This window comes from Gouania willdenowi, chromosome 12 (genome assembly GCF_900634775.1).
Source record: "Gouania willdenowi chromosome 12, fGouWil2.1, whole genome shotgun sequence".
Taxonomy (NCBI): domain Eukaryota; kingdom Metazoa; phylum Chordata; class Actinopteri; order Blenniiformes; family Gobiesocidae; genus Gouania; species Gouania willdenowi.
The window spans coordinates 27,621,005-27,638,585 of NC_041055.1; the positions used below are offsets into that span (position 1 = coordinate 27,621,005).

General features: G+C 36.3%; 1 protein-coding gene across 1 annotated transcript in view; it reads right to left on the minus strand.

Moving 5' to 3' along the window:
• LOC114472943 (proprotein convertase subtilisin/kexin type 5-like) overlaps nucleotides 1–17,359 on the minus strand; it is a 49,394-nt gene extending 32,035 nt beyond the window's left edge. The window contains exons 1-12 of the mRNA XM_028462264.1: nucleotides 17,292–17,359; nucleotides 16,750–17,096; nucleotides 13,688–13,792; nucleotides 11,485–11,658; nucleotides 10,744–10,887; nucleotides 10,375–10,454; nucleotides 10,035–10,126; nucleotides 8,983–9,155; nucleotides 8,623–8,829; nucleotides 3,070–3,149; nucleotides 2,844–2,947; nucleotides 1,423–1,543 (exon numbers count right to left, since the gene is read on the minus strand). Coding sequence (XP_028318065.1) covers nucleotides 1,423–1,543; nucleotides 2,844–2,947; nucleotides 3,070–3,149; nucleotides 8,623–8,829; nucleotides 8,983–9,155; nucleotides 10,035–10,126; nucleotides 10,375–10,454; nucleotides 10,744–10,887; nucleotides 11,485–11,658; nucleotides 13,688–13,792; nucleotides 16,750–16,899 — 1,430 coding nt within the window. The 5' untranslated portion in view covers nucleotides 16,900–17,096; nucleotides 17,292–17,359. The remainder of the gene's footprint in view (nucleotides 1–1,422; nucleotides 1,544–2,843; nucleotides 2,948–3,069; nucleotides 3,150–8,622; nucleotides 8,830–8,982; nucleotides 9,156–10,034; nucleotides 10,127–10,374; nucleotides 10,455–10,743; nucleotides 10,888–11,484; nucleotides 11,659–13,687; nucleotides 13,793–16,749; nucleotides 17,097–17,291) is intronic.
• Between the last annotated feature and the right edge of the window lie 222 nt (nucleotides 17,360–17,581).

Here is a 17,581-nt window from a genome sequence, read left to right on the forward strand (position 1 = left end):
ATAAAGCCGTTAATAGTTTGTTTTTTTTGCACACCAGATGGTGCGAACCTTTCTCATTTCAAGAGCTCCCAGTATACCCATAATACTGATGCACAGACTACAATACAAAGACGGGAGACTGCTGCGCTTTCGTTGGCATTCATTTTAGTTTATGAAAACACCGGATTAATTAGATTCATTATTCACAGAGCAAAATTAGCTAATTGCTCAATTTTTTAATCTCTTGCAGTACTACAAAGTACCCATAAAAGCAACTCAATTACAGTAACGTGAGTACTTGTAATCCATTATGTAGGGGAACAAAGGGTAATTCATAATTAAAAAAATAATTATTAATTTTAATGCTCGTTTTGCCAAGGATGCCATCGGAAATTGAGTTAAAGTGTTTTAGATCTCTTGTTCTGGTTCCTGTTCCCACTTACTCTTCTCTTCCTGCTGCTGCTGCTTTTTGTCAGAAGTTTCAGTTTTGTAGTTATGCAGAATTTTTGAGAAATGATTTGAACTTTTCTCCAGTCAGGAAGTGGCCGCAAGCCACTTCCACAATGACCAACTTTGCATTTTATCTCCATTTTTGAAATTAGCCAACCAGCTTTTTCATTTTATTGGAGCCAATCCAATTTTTATAGCTTTCAATGAGTAATCTTGAAACGAACTTAAGCATCTTTGATTCGAGAACTTGGTTGGTTAAAACTACCCATCAACACCCAGGAGTCGGTGCCGTGCGAGGAGATCCAGAACTGAAACCCATCCAGGCAGATGGTATCCAAACCAACAGCTCCAGGAAAAGCTTTTTCCCCACTCGCTGCATGGTTACGCATAAGGAGCTTTCATCGTCACGCCTGTTTGAGGAAGGGTAAAAACCGCACGCACACACGATTCTGGCAAAAGGTGGTCTATAATTCTTTCAATCAAAAATTCTTGATTCATAGTCCATCATTTTAATTTTGGTAAAGTAACTCTACCCTCCCCTCTTTCTCCTCCTTAGAGCATTAGTAAACCTATATAGGACATCTCCACAAGACTCAAATTACATACATCTGTGTCTAAATGTACATTTTGTGTGATACCAATGAGTCAAAATAACTGTGAATAATTGTGAGACTGCCAAATTTATCATGTTTGTACTTATGTTAATAGCCTGTAAAATAAACATGTACATATTGAAAATGCTGCGTTTTTATTGACATTCAGACTTTATTGAACCTCCATTTTGACGTCAAGAACCCACACCACGAAAAGGGAACTGAAACAATTAAATAGAACAAGTGATCTGAAACACTTTCAGATGGCATTGCTGGCAAAAGGAACATTAAAATTAATAATTCATATTTTTGAATATTAATTACCCTTTGTTCCCCTACAATTACTTTCACCTCTGGGAACAGAAGTGGATGGATGAAAGCTGTGCAGTGGATGGATTACCTGCTCGGTTGGATGTCAGCCTCCTCCACACACACATGATGAGAGGCGACACGTTTCCAACGCTGTGCCTCCTTTACCATGGCCTCAGCATCCAGCAGGCCAAAGCCATACACATGGCTCACTTACACACACACACACACACACACACACACACACACACACACACACACACACACACACACACACACACACACACACACACACACACACACACACACACACACACACACACACACACACACACACACACACACACACACACACACACACACACACACACACACACACACACACACACACACACACACACACACACACACACACACACACACACACACACACACACACACACACACACACACACACACACACACACACACACACACACACACACACACACACACACACACACACACAGTTATTGGGCTTAAAGAAGGCTTCACCCACCTCTGGGACTGTGTAGGCGTTTATGACTCTTCTGCTCATGCTACCTCATTAGTTACAATGTTTACTGCTTGTTGTCCCCCCCCCCAAAAATTAAACTGTGAAATATTTACTCAAATATGATAATATCAGGGTTGGGGTCAATTACATTTTTCAGTCGCAATTACGTTTTTAATTATCCATGTTCACTCAGATTAATTATGATTACAGTGACCAGCATTTTTTTTTTTTAAATTACAACTATTTTTTATCCTCAGAAAGTCAATTAAAATTACGTTCTCCATTACTAGTTCAATTACCATTAACCACAATTACGGAGCCTGAAATACAGTAAATAACCTAATACACGTTAACTTTCTTCTTGTGTTAGCTTTCTGTTAGCATCTCTTATGATAACTGGTCCTCAATCAACTGTAAAAGACATTAAAAACAAATATCTATCATCTAATTTCCTTCCTATCTATTGGTTATCTTGTTAGGCTTCCTAATCAATGAAAAATATAGGTTTTAATATTGTTGGTGTGGACATCTGAGGCTTTTTTGTGTCAGTATACCCATTGATTTCAAATATTTTAAATGGTATAATGTGGAAAAGCTTGATATGAAACATATTTTAATAAATGTTAAGTACAGATGTGTAGAACTGTACATAGAACTGTAACATGGTTCCCTAGTTTTGTGTTAATTTATAATTCACAATTTTTTACAGAATTTTCATGACAATTACAATTACAAAGTCAATTATCTGAACTCAATTACAATTTAATTATGACAGCACAATTTTTTTTTCAAATTACAATTAACTATGCCGTAATTGTAATTAATTATCAATTACGTGATTATAATTAACCCCAACCCTGGCCCATATCCCTGCTTTCATTATCTTTCATTTATTATTAAACTAGAAGATTGAATCTATATTTTCTTTTACCAAAATACAGGCAAAAGTCATTAAAAATCCAGCCCGCCATGAATACCTTTGTATCCGGCTCCATTGACATGCCAGTCAGGAGCAACCAGATGATGAGCTTTTGATGTTCGGACAATTAAATGCTGCACATCCCTCCAGGTTAGCAAAGGACTGAGAAGAAAGAAGACCAAAAAAAAAAAAAGGTCAAACAGCAGGCGACGACTCAGCAGCTGATTCTCAGGGGATTTTAATGAGAGCTACATGTATGGATTAGGAGTGTTAGAGATGCTTACTTTGCTTCTAGAGCGAGAGCGATGACGCCTGCAGCCACAGAGGAAGAGAGAGAAGTCCCTGTCTGAGCTCCCAAGGTTACCTGTAAAGACTGTGTATTTATTTCTGTATATTCTGGGTTTTTCTTTTGTATATTCTCTATATTTATATATTATTTCAACCCTAATTGCTGATTTCCTTTTCTTTTTAATGCTGCTAGACATTTAGTTCTATCTAATCTAATCTAATCTTTGTGTTTGAAAATAGTTATTTGGACCTGGACAGCGTTTTACTTTTATGCATTGTAGCCAGGTCACATAAACCACATTAAGTTTAATTTAAAACCAAAACCAAAATAATAACCTCGGGAAATGATTTACATATAATTCTGCAATGATGGAGTAACTTTCTTTGTCATCGTTGCCTCGAATAAACATCGAGAATTGTGTTCGATTAAATTAGATCACAGTAAGATAAAAAATTTAAAAAAAAAACATTGTCTGAGCTAAACCAAACCTTGATATAAGACGGTGGTTCCCAAACTTTTCACAGTCCGGTGTCTGAGTTTACCTTGTATACCGGAAAATGAATTTTTGCTACTTCCGCTGTGCTGAGATTGAAAATTCAATTTCAAAGCTAATGTTCAAAGCTAAAGTTATCTGACGTGTGCCGAATGGCTCCTTTTCCTGAGGAAAAATTTACAACTCAATATACGAGGCAGGAGAGGTTCCAACGCCACAAAGAAAGGATGGACAGTTTATCTTCTTCATGGTGAAAGGTCATTTATTTTCCAAAAAAACGATGATTATAATATACATTGCAAACAGTTAACCTAATGTGACTTTACAATACAGTTTTTTTGGATTGCTTCCACACTAAAATTATAAGTAGTACACTATTAGCAAAACCTTACACTCAAGAAGCAAAACCTCAGCCCATATTTGCTCAACTATAAGCACATTGTCAACCTCGCACTTGTTGCAAAACTCTACACACAGTGATTCGCAAAACACTAAACACGCTTCACACACATTACACACAAAACTCTATCATGAAGTCACTTCCTTGCAATACCAAAGCACTGACTGTCAAATTACCACACCGTCCAACCAATTGGTTCAACACAGTCATCAGGTGTGTAAGCCCTATAAAAAGCAGCAGGTGAGTTCATCGGTCTTCTAGCACAATGGAAAGAGTCCAGCTAGACGAAGAGACGATGTCTAGTTTTTTTTTGGTTTTTTTGTCACACTTTGTTTCAGTATTATGAATCTCCATGTCAACATTTTGGGCATGTTGAGAAATAAATGAGTTTCTTCAGTCTGCAACATGGGTCTTGTGTAGTGTTTGGTGAATTTACATTATATTTGTACTTTGTTGATAATAGCCTACTCTAATCATAGGGAAGTAGAAGTGCTAAAAGTGTTTTAGGTTTATCACAGCAGTGTGTAACTCATGCAGAGTACAGTAATGTGAAACGTGTGTGTTTCATATGGCAACAAAGTGTGGTTTTTAAAAAGAAGTGTATAGTTTTTACAAGAGTGTTTAATTATGCAAAGGATCTGTAGAGTTTTGCTAATTGGGTGTGTGGTTGTGCTAATTGTGTGCAGTGTTTTGAAAACACGGGCTCTGTTTAGAAAATCGTGCTTAAGCAATCCAAAAAAACTGTAATAAGCTGTTGTATTCATATAAATCTGATCATAACAATCTTTTTTTTTTATTGATGGTCTATTTTTAATCGATGGTCGACTGATGTGATATTTCAAGCATTTTTTTTAAAAACAGTACAGTAATCTCTGTGCATGGCTAATCCAGCACGGGTACATCTCAGTACGTAGCGGTCACATACTGAGATTGGCAGAGAATCACAGTACGGAGGTAAACTCAGACCGTGACACCGGTACCCCTCAGACATTTAACCTGTGGCCATGTACCCCCAATGTAGCCATACAGTGAAATTTGGATCTATCCTGTTGAGAAATATTTTTTAAAAAAGGATAATAATCCATAAGCACACAATGAAACATCTTATTATAATTTCATACATACAATATATTCATCATCCTGAAACTGTAAAACACAACTAGCTGCAACTTTAATGTGATGGTTGATGTTGGGAGGATGCACAGAACTTAGTGTTTGGCTGAATTTGAGTGAGTCTGAGGCTTAAATTGTTCTCCACTCTTGTTCTGTGTTTTATTTTCAAGTTTGCCAACGCTGAAAATCCACTTTTACACAAGTACGTGATAGCAAACGACATCAAGCCGTCGTTTGGCTAGCGTACAGCAATGTAGCTCTTGCCATATTTGCACTTTTTCATGAGATTGTTTCTCTGTCACCACTATAGGACAGTCTTACAGAGGCCAATGTGTAATTTGTGGCAATGCATGGAGGCTCCTGACTGCTGGTCTATTTAGTTTCCATTGTTGTCAAGCTGTTTTTTATTTATTTATTTTTGTCAATTTGAGTACCTCACTTTGGGAACCTACAATGTGGGACTTTCTCCATTTTGAAAAAGCTTTACAATAAATCTAATTTTTTCAGTTTACTAAAGTTAACTATTTTTATTTTCATTTTGCATGGTGTTTTATGAGTGTTAAATATGTTTCACTGGGCGATGAAGTATTTTCCATGTGACTGACACACACACACACACACACGCACACACGCACACACACACAAGTGTATGCTAATCTTATTTACACATTTTTGGATGACAGAACTAAAGTCTTAAAGGCTTTTAGAGGCTACACAGTAAAAACCTTGTACACTCGCAAAGGGCGAACATGATTATTTAAAAAAAAAAAAAAAAAGATCTGATCCTATGTTAATTTCAACTCACACAAGGCGAAGATTAGACCACTTATGATATAGAGGGAGCCTAAATTGGCTTTTTATTCATTGTTTCCTCTAAACGCCCATAAAAGTTAATTCTTTACACCACATAAATGAGCTCCCATGAAGCAGAAGTAAAAACGAATTTTTAAAAAGGTTTAATCTTCTGTACGATCAGTTTTCTTGTTTGTCCCAGGAGAACTTAACTAAACAAACCAGGTGACACAAATAAAGGCGTGTGTACATATACTGCGTCTGCATGACAGGATTGTTGATATGTTGTCAGCAGGGATTCAGATTAAATAAAACTAAAGTTTAAACCACACAAGCCCGAGGCCTGAGAAACTGCTCCCAATGTTCACTCGTTTCATTCTAATGAAGAAACGAGTCCCGAGTCGTGACAAGTTTACGCTTTTTCTGTCTCTGGAGCAAAAGCTTTATTTATGCCTTGATTCAGGGCACAAATTTCTGCTTTTGTTCCTGTCAGGATGTGGGATGTGTTGGGTGTATATATATATGCTAGTTATAGTTATAGTTAGCATGCTCTGATAGCTGTGGGTTCAAGCCATGGTAGAGCTCATTATCTGTTGTGGTTCTGTATTATTCATTCAGATCATGTTTTATTCCAGTTCTTGGTGGTTTCATTGTTTGTGTTTCTCCAGGTTATGGGTTAGAGTCATCTATTGTGTATTCTACCCACTGTCCTGTCAATGCATATGTGCAGAGAGTTTTTGTGGAGTTGCTCCGAGTCTTGTTCGGTGTTTGAAATGTCATACTAACGTACTACTCATACTAAGTTTGATGTCAGAGTGAGTATGTAGTTTAAAAAGATTCAGTACGCAAGAAATACCCAGATGTATACAGATGTATCCTATATGGGGACATTTTTTTAAGTATGCATGGTGGTCACTCTAGTCATACTCAACTGCCCCATGATGCATTGCGAGAGGAATGTAAAATCAACCTGGGACCAGCTTCAAGCTAACAATCAAACATCCACTTTTCAAAACAAAAGCATCTCTTCTTGTCTTCCATCAGTTTTGTAACGCTTTTTTAAATAGGGCTCTTGTTTTGAAGTTAACCAGAAGTTTTGTCAGTAGCACAATGACAGGTCTCCGAAAATCTCTGAAATGTTGGCATGAAATACGTATACATGAGTTTTATGGATCAAATGAGCACATGTTGATATTCTACTTGGTTACTTCCTCACTTAAAATGTTTTCAGAACTTTCAAAGGTGGAGAATCAACTAGGTTCCAAATGCATTTCGGAAACTTTAATGGGAACGGTCAACATCCTAATCATAGTTATAGTATATAGTAGACAGTATATACTTGAGTTTTGTAGTGCATAGTATGGAGTATGCCATTTCGTACACAGCCTTACTGTCTTGAAAGTCGGTTTTGATCTCCACCGTGAATACATTGTTTATTAACATTTTTGTAAAAGTTTCACACATTGCATTGTGGGATATCCTGGAGATTATTTCATAGAAGTGTTTTTTCTAGGAATGCAGTGATACCACTCTTTCCCAAACCGATAAGTTACCGATACCTGGATTTGCGTACTTTCCAATCCCAAGTACCGATACTTCTACCACACACAAACAGAAGTATTAGACAAAATGCAACGATTCCTTGAATTTTTTTTGTAAAGTGCATGGATTTCCCAACCAAAACTGCCGACCCCTGATTTAACCTACAGGCTTTACTAAACGCACACCAAGAAAAGATTTAGCTGTATGAAAAAACATGTACTGTATAATAAATGTCGGTAACACTTTACTTTAAGTTTTATACATAAGGCTGACATTTTCTGTCAATACCTGTCATTAGCACGAATAAGGTGCCATGAAGGCTGTCATTAAGTGAAGTTTGATTAATTATGACACCTTTGGAGCTATGTTGGCATTTTTTGGGTTAGGTGGAAGGATCTAACGGGGTTAGGTGCAAATAGTTCTGATACATCCTACTCAAGTAGAAGTACTGTTACGTGATCGAAATTGTACTCTAGTATAAGTACAATAGGTAAATAAACTTGATTTATACAGTGCTTTATCACTACACTGAAGTAGTCTTAAAGTGCTTTACAATATCAGCTCATTCACCCGTTCACACTCACATTCACACCAATGGGACTGAGCTGCCATGCAAGGTGCTAGTCAACCATTGGGAGCAACTTAGGATTCAGTGTCTTGCCCAAGGACACTTCGACGCATAGACAGGTATAGACTGGGATCAGACCCCCAACCTCTCGATCAGAAGACGACCCCCCTAGGTAACAAACAACACTTAATAATCCCTTAATAACACCTTATTCATGCTAATGACAGGTGTCATGTCATAGCAATGACAGTGTAATGTCGGCCTTTATGTACAAAACTTCAAGTAAAGTGTAATGTTTTTAAACCATTTGTCTCTTGCCTTTTTGAGTAACTCGTAAATTATGAGACGACATGACAGATCAACATTTGACTTGTATTTGCTGGAAATACCCTTTTCACAAGCTGGCACGCTGTTAAATTTCTACACATAATTTGAGTTCAAAAGGGCGTAAATGATAGATGAGAGTTATTACTGTGTAATTTTGTCCTCTCTTGATTGATTAGTGTGCTGTGGCCCTTAGCTGAAAGGAACAAGTGTTTTTCTGTGGCTGAAAAAGCCTAGACGGGCAGACTACAGGTCCGGGTGCTTGTTCTGATATTGTTAAATTATAATGAACATGCTGGTCATGGTCCCCACTTACCCCCTCCTCCATCTCCACGCCGCTGTAAGATGCTGCCAGCGTTGAGGAACACCGCTCCACATAATCTGGAGGAACTCCATGCAAAGAGCTGCTGCTGATGGAGATGGTGTAGATGCTGCTGCTGTAGCCGTCACAGGAGCAATGATCACCTCTACGACCTCCATTTCCTGACGGCCAGACATAAACAGAACCCCTCCCACGACGGCCCTGAGATTAATAGAGGTAACAGACAGATGTGATTTATTCATAAATGAAATATTTCAAGATTGGAAAGGAGAACAAGAAACAACCTTGACGTGACACATGCAGGTGCAAACCACACAAGATCAAGCCCTTTAGTTTTCTAATAGACTCACTCACTTTCTGAATGCCGTTCTGTAAAGCAAGTCCAGTCAGAAATCCAGGTCCCTCCAAAGTGCGCCCGTTATCTTCTGGCCCCCAGCCAGCTAAATAAATGTCAATGTGTTGTGGTCGGAAGTTCAGCGATTGAGCCTCGATCATATCCGTCACATCCCCGTCCAACATTCGGATGCCTTTAGGACAAACAAGAAAACAACATCTGTGAACTGCACCGGTTCATCCACCAGAGGTGAAAGTAATGGATTACAAGTACTCACGTTACTGTAATTACTGTAAAGATTTCTAAATCAGTAATTTTACTTGTACTTACAGTAAGTACGTTTTCTACACTCAACAGTTCCAGAGTAAATTATTATTTTTTGTTTTAAAATGATCAACAGACATTGTGAAACTACAAAAAATGAAACGACCAGACAACGTAATGCACAGCGCCAAAACATTACTGAATGACAGTTATTTTCTTGGTTTTAGAGTCCATAAATTTAGCTATACTTAGAACCTGAGAATTGTATTAATTTGAATTGAATTCAGTGGTTATTTAATTTAAATTTTACATTTTGTGTGTGCTATTAGCTACATTTTTGGTACAGATGTTCAAACTATCAATAGGAACAAGGCAAAATGTATAAAACTTTTTTTTTATACCATTGTATTGTGAACCATTCTAATGTAGCTATACTTAGAGCCTTTGAATTGAATTCATTGATGTTGTTTTTATTTTTTTTTTTAAACTTTACAGATGCTTTTGTGGAAAATTGATTAATTAAATTCCAGTTGTGCAATATTTGGTCTCTTCTTCCTTTTTAAGTTTATACATGAGATGTTTACTGTATGTAAGGGAATCATGGCAAGATTTATTACCAAAAATAAATGTGGAAGGTGAAAGTAACTAGTAACTTTTACTTTGAGTACTATTTAATTGAGCTCCGTTTTACTTGTACTTGAGTATTTTATGTATATTTACTTGTTCTTGTACTTAAGTCAAATTTAAATCAAGTTACAGTACTTCTACATGAGTAGGATATATCAGTACTATTTACAGCTCTACTCACCACCTATCCGTGTGTGGAATGACACTCCAACTGAGCATTTGGAGGCATTTACTGGTGCTGCAACCATTTGTGCGCATCGAGTCCCATGGCTTCTGAGAAATGAGGAGAACACCAGAACAAGAGGTTAGATGCATATGCATGAGCAGATGATGATGAGCTATTTCCGTTACATCCACGCAGTGAGAAGACGAGAATTTAGACAGGCCGATTTGCATATCCACATATGCATGTAATTACTGAAAAATGGAAAGGAGTAGCATGAATTAATTAGGGTTTGGAATTATGATTGGGAAGCTGCCGAGCAGGTGCAATGAGAAATCGAGAGATAAGAGGCACTCACTGTTTGACAATCTGGTTGGAATAATTCGGTGAAGGATCTTGCCGGTCTTGTCCGTTTAAGTCATAGCTTGCGATGGGATCCTAAATCAGACAGATAGTAAGTAGCAGCAGCACGTAACGGGATGTCAGTGGCTATCCGTCTCCATTTTACAAAACATCCCACGAAGAGCATTATTCACCGGCCTAGCCGACAGATAAGTGGATCAGTCATTTACCATCCATTCCAATACTCTTAACTGGCCTTTCCGAACCTTTGGCCCCAAAAGCTTTGCCTGCGATATCTCTCTCAGCTCTTACACTAAGAGCTCTGCCAAATAGCTTATGATTGATGTCCCCCTCCTAAAAGAGCATCTCATCCTGGAGCACTTACGTAATTTAGCTTTATGTCTGGATGCCTGCGCTCAATGCCATCAGCGAGGACAGACACCACCACACCCTTCCCGGTGTAGCCTCTCCTCCAGGCCCGGCCGATGTTCATGGGAGTCTGACAGAGTGTCGTCTGATTGCTGCAGTGCTGTGGAGCACAAAATGGTACAATCAACAACCCAATGTAGCAGTGAAGGGAGAAAAACAAATCAGGGTCTTTTTAGCAGAGGTGGCAAAAGTGTTAGTTGCAAAATACTAAAACCCAGAAACATTTCGGAGACATATGCTACTGGAGACAGAGTAAATTCTGCCCCATACTGCATGCACAGGCTATAATATCACCAAGTTTATCATTGTATTGGTTGTTAGAGCTACTGTCTTTACCAGGGAGCAAATACAGTATTTATTCCTGGTTATTGTTTTACAGAGTTTAATAGGGCTTTATTTACCAGCGAGTAGTTCCTACTGCATATTTACAAGTTTATAAATATTATTTTATTATTGTGAAATAGTAAAAAAAAAAAATGTCCCTTTAAATATAAGACAGTGTTTTTAAAGCAGAACATTTTATATCATGTATTTTTTAAGAACATGGAAACAAGTTAAATCAGTCACCTTTGAACACCTGGAGAATATATATATATATTATTTTTTTTTTTTAAACTTGACAATGCTCATTTGTTACTTGTCACCTCTGCTATTTGGTGCTAGCTTGTGTTTGATTCGAGCAAAGTGAAAAACTCACTTTCTTCCACAGGCCGTTCAGCAGTGGGTCACTGAAGAGTAGTGGTTGGATGCGTCTGGACCGGTGATGTGTAAAAGGATGTTGTCCTGACGTTCCGTCAGAGGAATAAATCTGACTTGATCTGATGCTCCTCATTTCTCGTCTCAGGACAACTTGTTGTTGGATCCATTCCACCTCAAAGGAAACATGGTTATGTGTAAAATAGCAAAATACTATTAAAGCCAATGAAGGACCTGATTTGATCCAATCATGGTTCATTTTAAAGTAAATGATGTCAAGAGACTTTTTTATTTAAAATGAATTTTTAAAGATATTTTGTTCATGATGACTATTCTGTTGGATCCTAGAACAGTGCCAGGAATGAAGCTGAGTGAGGAAAGTGAATGACACCTTTTTTTTAAAAATCATTTTTCATATGTTTTATTGTTGCGGCACAATGTATTGTATGAAAAGTTCAGAGTAAATAAACATTTATTAACTGATTGACTGATTCAACATTAAGAGAAATTGACCTGAATATTGAGATGCACTTTAGACAAAATAAAGCCTAAAACCAGTGAAGTTATCTCATCTCAATTAAATTAATCATCTTATTTTTCATACTGCACAAAGCAGATGATTCCACAGGTGGATTCCAAAAAACTAAATGTATATGGCATATGCAGTTTGCCCAAATTCATTCGGAAAAAAAAAATTGTCTTAATATAATGTACATAATATACAAATATTTTAAGTGCATGGAGAACATCATAAATAATAACACACTGCTCAATTTGAGCATCTTTACTCTGTCCTTCTTTAAGTTACAGGAGGATGCTGAACATTTCAAGCTGCATTTTGGATTTATTTTGGCAGGTCCATAAAACAGCTTTCAAAACTTATGCTACAGAAATGAGAAATTATTGTATAATAATAAAAACAGTTACTGTAGATCTCTCTCTCTCTCTCGGCCAATCAGGTTAAAATGAACCAATCACATTTACCCAATTGGCCTAGGCCTACAGAAGGGCTTATATTTACGTAATGAAAAAATATTTAAAGATGAACTGATTAATAAATTCTTTGTAAACTTAAGCACAGTAACACCACCAAGCGGAAAAACAGAGAAAAGACAGTGTCATCTCCAAATATTGTCTTGGGGTGGCTTCGCTTTCACATTCAAAAATTGTGGTAATTTTCTTTTTTAAATTTTTTCAATTCAAGACAAAATTTTTAAACTAATTAGCTTCCTAAGCTAATTAGCGTGATTAGTAAATGTAGCCAACTTGTGTTCTCTCCTCTATAAAAGAAAAAAAATTGGATATTTTATGATTTTGCTCATTTTAATTGTTTTCAAGCATTTTCCCATTTCATCACAAAAGGTTCTAATAGTTTTGGTTAAAACAATGCTAATGAAGCTAATTAGCGTTATTAGCTAATGACGCTAACTCAACTTTTCTCTTTCAAAAAATCCTATTCTCACTCACAAGTCAAAGGATTTTGACAGTTTTGGCTCACGCACATTCATAGCCACGTTCTATATGTTTAATTCTTTTTTTTTTTTGCTGCTACCTCTGTCAAGAATGTTAAACTTGGCCTATGGTGTAAGGACAATGTATCAATAATCCCTGCTACGCTGCATGCTACCTAAAACCAGAGAAGTGTTCTTAGTGCTACTCTACCAGGTACAACATACAGTATGTTCATAACAGTTATGAAATGTATCACCATTGCAGTTTATCTTCAGTCCAAGTTTGTCCAGTGCAATGATTGGAATGTTTGCTAATTTTAAAATGAAATAAATCTTGTCATTTCAGTTGATTTTGACAAAATGTAAATCATTTTTAAAATAAATAAATGAAAACGATGATAAGACTTGAGATACACACTGTAAGAGGGTTTAATAGTATGTCCATGCAGACTTGATAAATAGGCATGTGCTTTTAACTTTAGCATCCCCTTGGCTTTAAGAGCACCAGTTTGTTTATACCATAAACATATTAAACCAGGCCTGTTCAAGTTTTAAATCAAACATTTTCATTGCTGTGTACTTTTATTAGTTACTCTCTGGATGCTGCTTTAACAAGAATTGTGTGTGTGATGATGTGGAACGTGGTACAAGGTCTCACATGTGCTTATTCCTCTCCACGGGGAGGGAGTCGACCTACTGCTGATTAATAATCCATTAATGTCTTCATGTTCCCCTCTAATCCCGCTGCTGTACCTTTGTTTCTTTGGCGACGTGATCAGTAACATCCCGGTTGCACACGGTGGACCGATTCGCTGAGTCACCGCAACGAAACCTGTAGAAACCCCCCAGGCCTCCGATCTGGGAAACACAAGCATTTAATTTACCAAAGTTCTTTTATTTTTTTCAGTGACAAACAGAAAAAAAGTTCAGCAGTTGCTCCTGAATGATCTGTTAAATAATTGAGTTCCTTCTGGTGTCATTCCAAATGGCGGCTACCTTATACCTGTGATAGGTTTTCAGGTAAAGGGAACCTGAGTCTCCGGCTCATGATGTCATGGTTTAAGCAGGTTTTTTTTTAAAAAAATATTTTCAGTATGTGTTGATACAGAATTAGGATCAATCTTTTGGTTCATGTCTCAACAGCAATTATGACAAATTATTTTGACAAATAAGTTATCAAAATGTTGAGGAAGTATTTATGTCCTTTTTAATTTGTAACTTTTAAACTTTGCCTAATTAAATTTTATTTCTATTGGAAATTTCAGTTTTTTCAACCTTTTTCAACCATATTGCTAATGTTCAGCTATTGCTAGGCTAATGCTATTGCTAGGCTAATGCTAAGTTAGTGCTAATTCTAGGTTAATACCAATACTAGGTTAATGCTAATGCTAGGCTGATGCTAATATTAAGTTAGTGCTCATGATAGGTTAATGCTATTGCTAGGTTAATGCTAATGCTATGCTAATGGGATACTAATGCTATGCTAATGTGAATGCTATGTTAATGTTATGCTAGCAAATGCAAATTTATGCTAATGCTAGTTAATGGTAAGGATGGTAAGGCTAAGTAATGCTAACACTAAGCTAATGCTGTGCGACACAGGCAAGCACCTGCATCCTCACTTGCATTTTCTTCAGGAAATGCAAATATTCTGTAATTTAAAAAAATCTGTTGCTGTCGTTCTAGTAATTAAACTATAATTTAGTTTAGATAATTGACTTTATAATTGTAATTGCCATGAAAATCCTATAAAAAAATGGCAATTAGAATTTTACGTAAAACGTGACTTTAGTAATTGTCTTTCTGAGGATAAAAACAATTGTAATTTAATTGTTGGAAAAAATGCTGGTAACTAATATTAATTGAATAGTCGATGAACTTGGGTAATTGAAAATGTAATTGTAACTCAAAAATGTAATTGACCCAACCCTGCTTGACAGTCTATATTCGTTTTTCACCTCAAAACCATTTTGTAACCAGTTCATACTGGTTCTGTTCAACCAATCAGCCGTAAGCTTTCATTACTTAACCAAAGAGAAAATGTGCTGCGTTTTTATGGGTTTAGGATCTATACGTCTGTTATTTATCTGCTGTATTTCTTTATTTATTCACCAATTCTACGGCTCCATCGACAAGTCCTGTCGAATTGATTTCCACTTTTATTTCTTCTGTGTAGCTGGACTCTTTGCTAGCTTGATTTAAACAGCTATAAAATGCTGGTACTTTGTGTTAGATATCAAAACAAATAGGTGAAAGGAGGAAAAAGGAGAACAAAGGGTGAGGTTTTTATGCCAAGTGGAAAAGGCCACGAGTCACGAGCTTCTGCTAAATATTTAAATGTGTTTTTTTTTTTTTTCAATAATTATAGAAAAAAGGTTCTTCTCGAATTAACTCCAGCATGTCATTAGGAATACATTTCTATGTTGTTTATTTTTATTTTTTAAAATCGAATTGAAAAGTCGAAATCTACCATTAAGGTTTAAGATAATAAACTTTCACTTCTTTCTGAGATGCATTGCTACATTATATTAGAATCTAAGGGTGTAAGAAAAAAAAATTGATTTATATATATATGGCGATAATTCACAGCGTGATTATTGTATCGATTTTCATTTTTTTTTTTTTTTTTTTTTATTTATTTATTTTTGCCAACATATGTATAGCACATAAACGCCCGGTCACCTTGTTAAACTACCTCACTCCTCAATGCATTTTAGCTGGAAGTTGATTACACTTTATTTTCATAAAACATACTGGACACTTTAATATATGAATGTTGTTACTTTTTAAGAATTTAACAGAATCAGAATCTGTTGTAGAAGCAAAAGTTAAACTTTTTTGAAAACTTTAATTTGACAGTTTGATAAATATACCACTTGTTTTGTTTTGGATATTGGTACTTGAATTACAGTTGGTTACCATTTACTTGTTCTCACAAGTTTAAAATAAATAATTGTATATCATACCATTTTATACTTTTGAAATTTGTAACTATTAATATTGTGATATTGTATGTATGTATGCAATGTACACCCCTACTAGAATCTAAGGGAATTAGACAAGGTTGGAGTCAATTAAATGTTTCAATTAGCATTTCTTATAATAATTGATCTAAATCAGTTGTAAAATACATTAAAAACAAATATCTATCATTTAATTTATTTCCTATCTATTGATTACCTTGTTAGACTTCCTGATCAATGAAAATATATGTTTTAATATTTTTGTGTGGGCGTCTGAGTCTTTTTATGTCAGTATACGCATCGATTTCCATTTTTTTTTTTAAATGGTAAAATGTGGGAAAGCTTGATATGAAACATATTTTAATAATTGTTAACTACATATGTGGATAACTGTAACATGGTTCCCCAGTTTTGAGTTAAATCATAATTGACATTTTTTTATAGAATTTTCACGATAATTACAATTACAATTAAATTACAATTGTGACAGCAACAGATTTTTTAAAATTACAATTACACCATGATAATTAATTTTCAATCCCAATTATAATTGAGCCCAACCTTGGAATGAGGTCACAATAAAAAGCTCATTTAATTAGTTTAGCTAGCTGACAACATTTAAAAACACATTTTTGACAAAGTTTTCTTTAAAGTAATTTGCAATAAATTAAAGTTGAACTGTAGCATATTTGTAACAGTGCTGTGTTTATTCAACCTATCCTCTTTGCCTTTTCCATTAGCATATAGACTGAGCACACACTGAGTACATAAACTAAACACGGCAGATTGATTTTACTGTAAATACTGGATGCGCTGCCTTTTTATCTGATGTTTCCGTCTGTGTGAACTCACCTGACCCATATTAGTGAATCCATATTTCTTTGCTATTCTGTCCACAGACTCAAGGTCTCCTCTGATTTTTATCGCCCAGTCGTTGGTGTAAATCGTTGGCTGACAAACGTGGAGCAGTGCTCCCATCCACAGCGAGAAAAAGCCCACCATTACTGCAGTGGGGATGGAAAAAAAAGGCCTTTCTCCAATTAGACGGTGCACAGGTGTTTCATTTGCTGTCCTCGCGCCCAATGATGCCAAAGGTGAGTCTCATGGTGAGAAGAGTCTGGTTTCAGTAAAGTAAAGCAGGTCGCTCTGTGATGTTCTGACGACACCAGGGGATGAACTTGTTAAGATGACTTGACTCTCTTTCATGGGCAACACACACACGCACACAAACACACACACCGATCCAATTACAACAGTATGGCATCCAGGGATCAGATGCAGTCCGTCCTGTTTAGTGAGACTACAGACTGAGGTTACATTTGGTTGCCATTGTTTAAACAGGAGTTAAGAAACAGTAAAACAGGTGGTGTTTTTAGGCAGTAAATGTGTCGTACCTTAGCTTTTAGCCTTTTCAGTCCTTGACCCCCAAAATAAAAGTTCCAGAGACTGGGGACCCCCACTATACCTGAAGGTGGTTGAACACAGATATGAACATTGAAGAACAGTCATGTTTAAGGGGGGATAAAGGGGAGAGATTTCTGGGGCCCATCCATAAAGTCAGCAAAATGATGGTCCATTGTTCTATGAATCTGTGAGAATGTATTTATTGATCTGAATAATATCCACTGTTATCCAAAAAGTTCATTATTGTTTGCTCTATAGTATAGTCATCTTAAAGATGTAA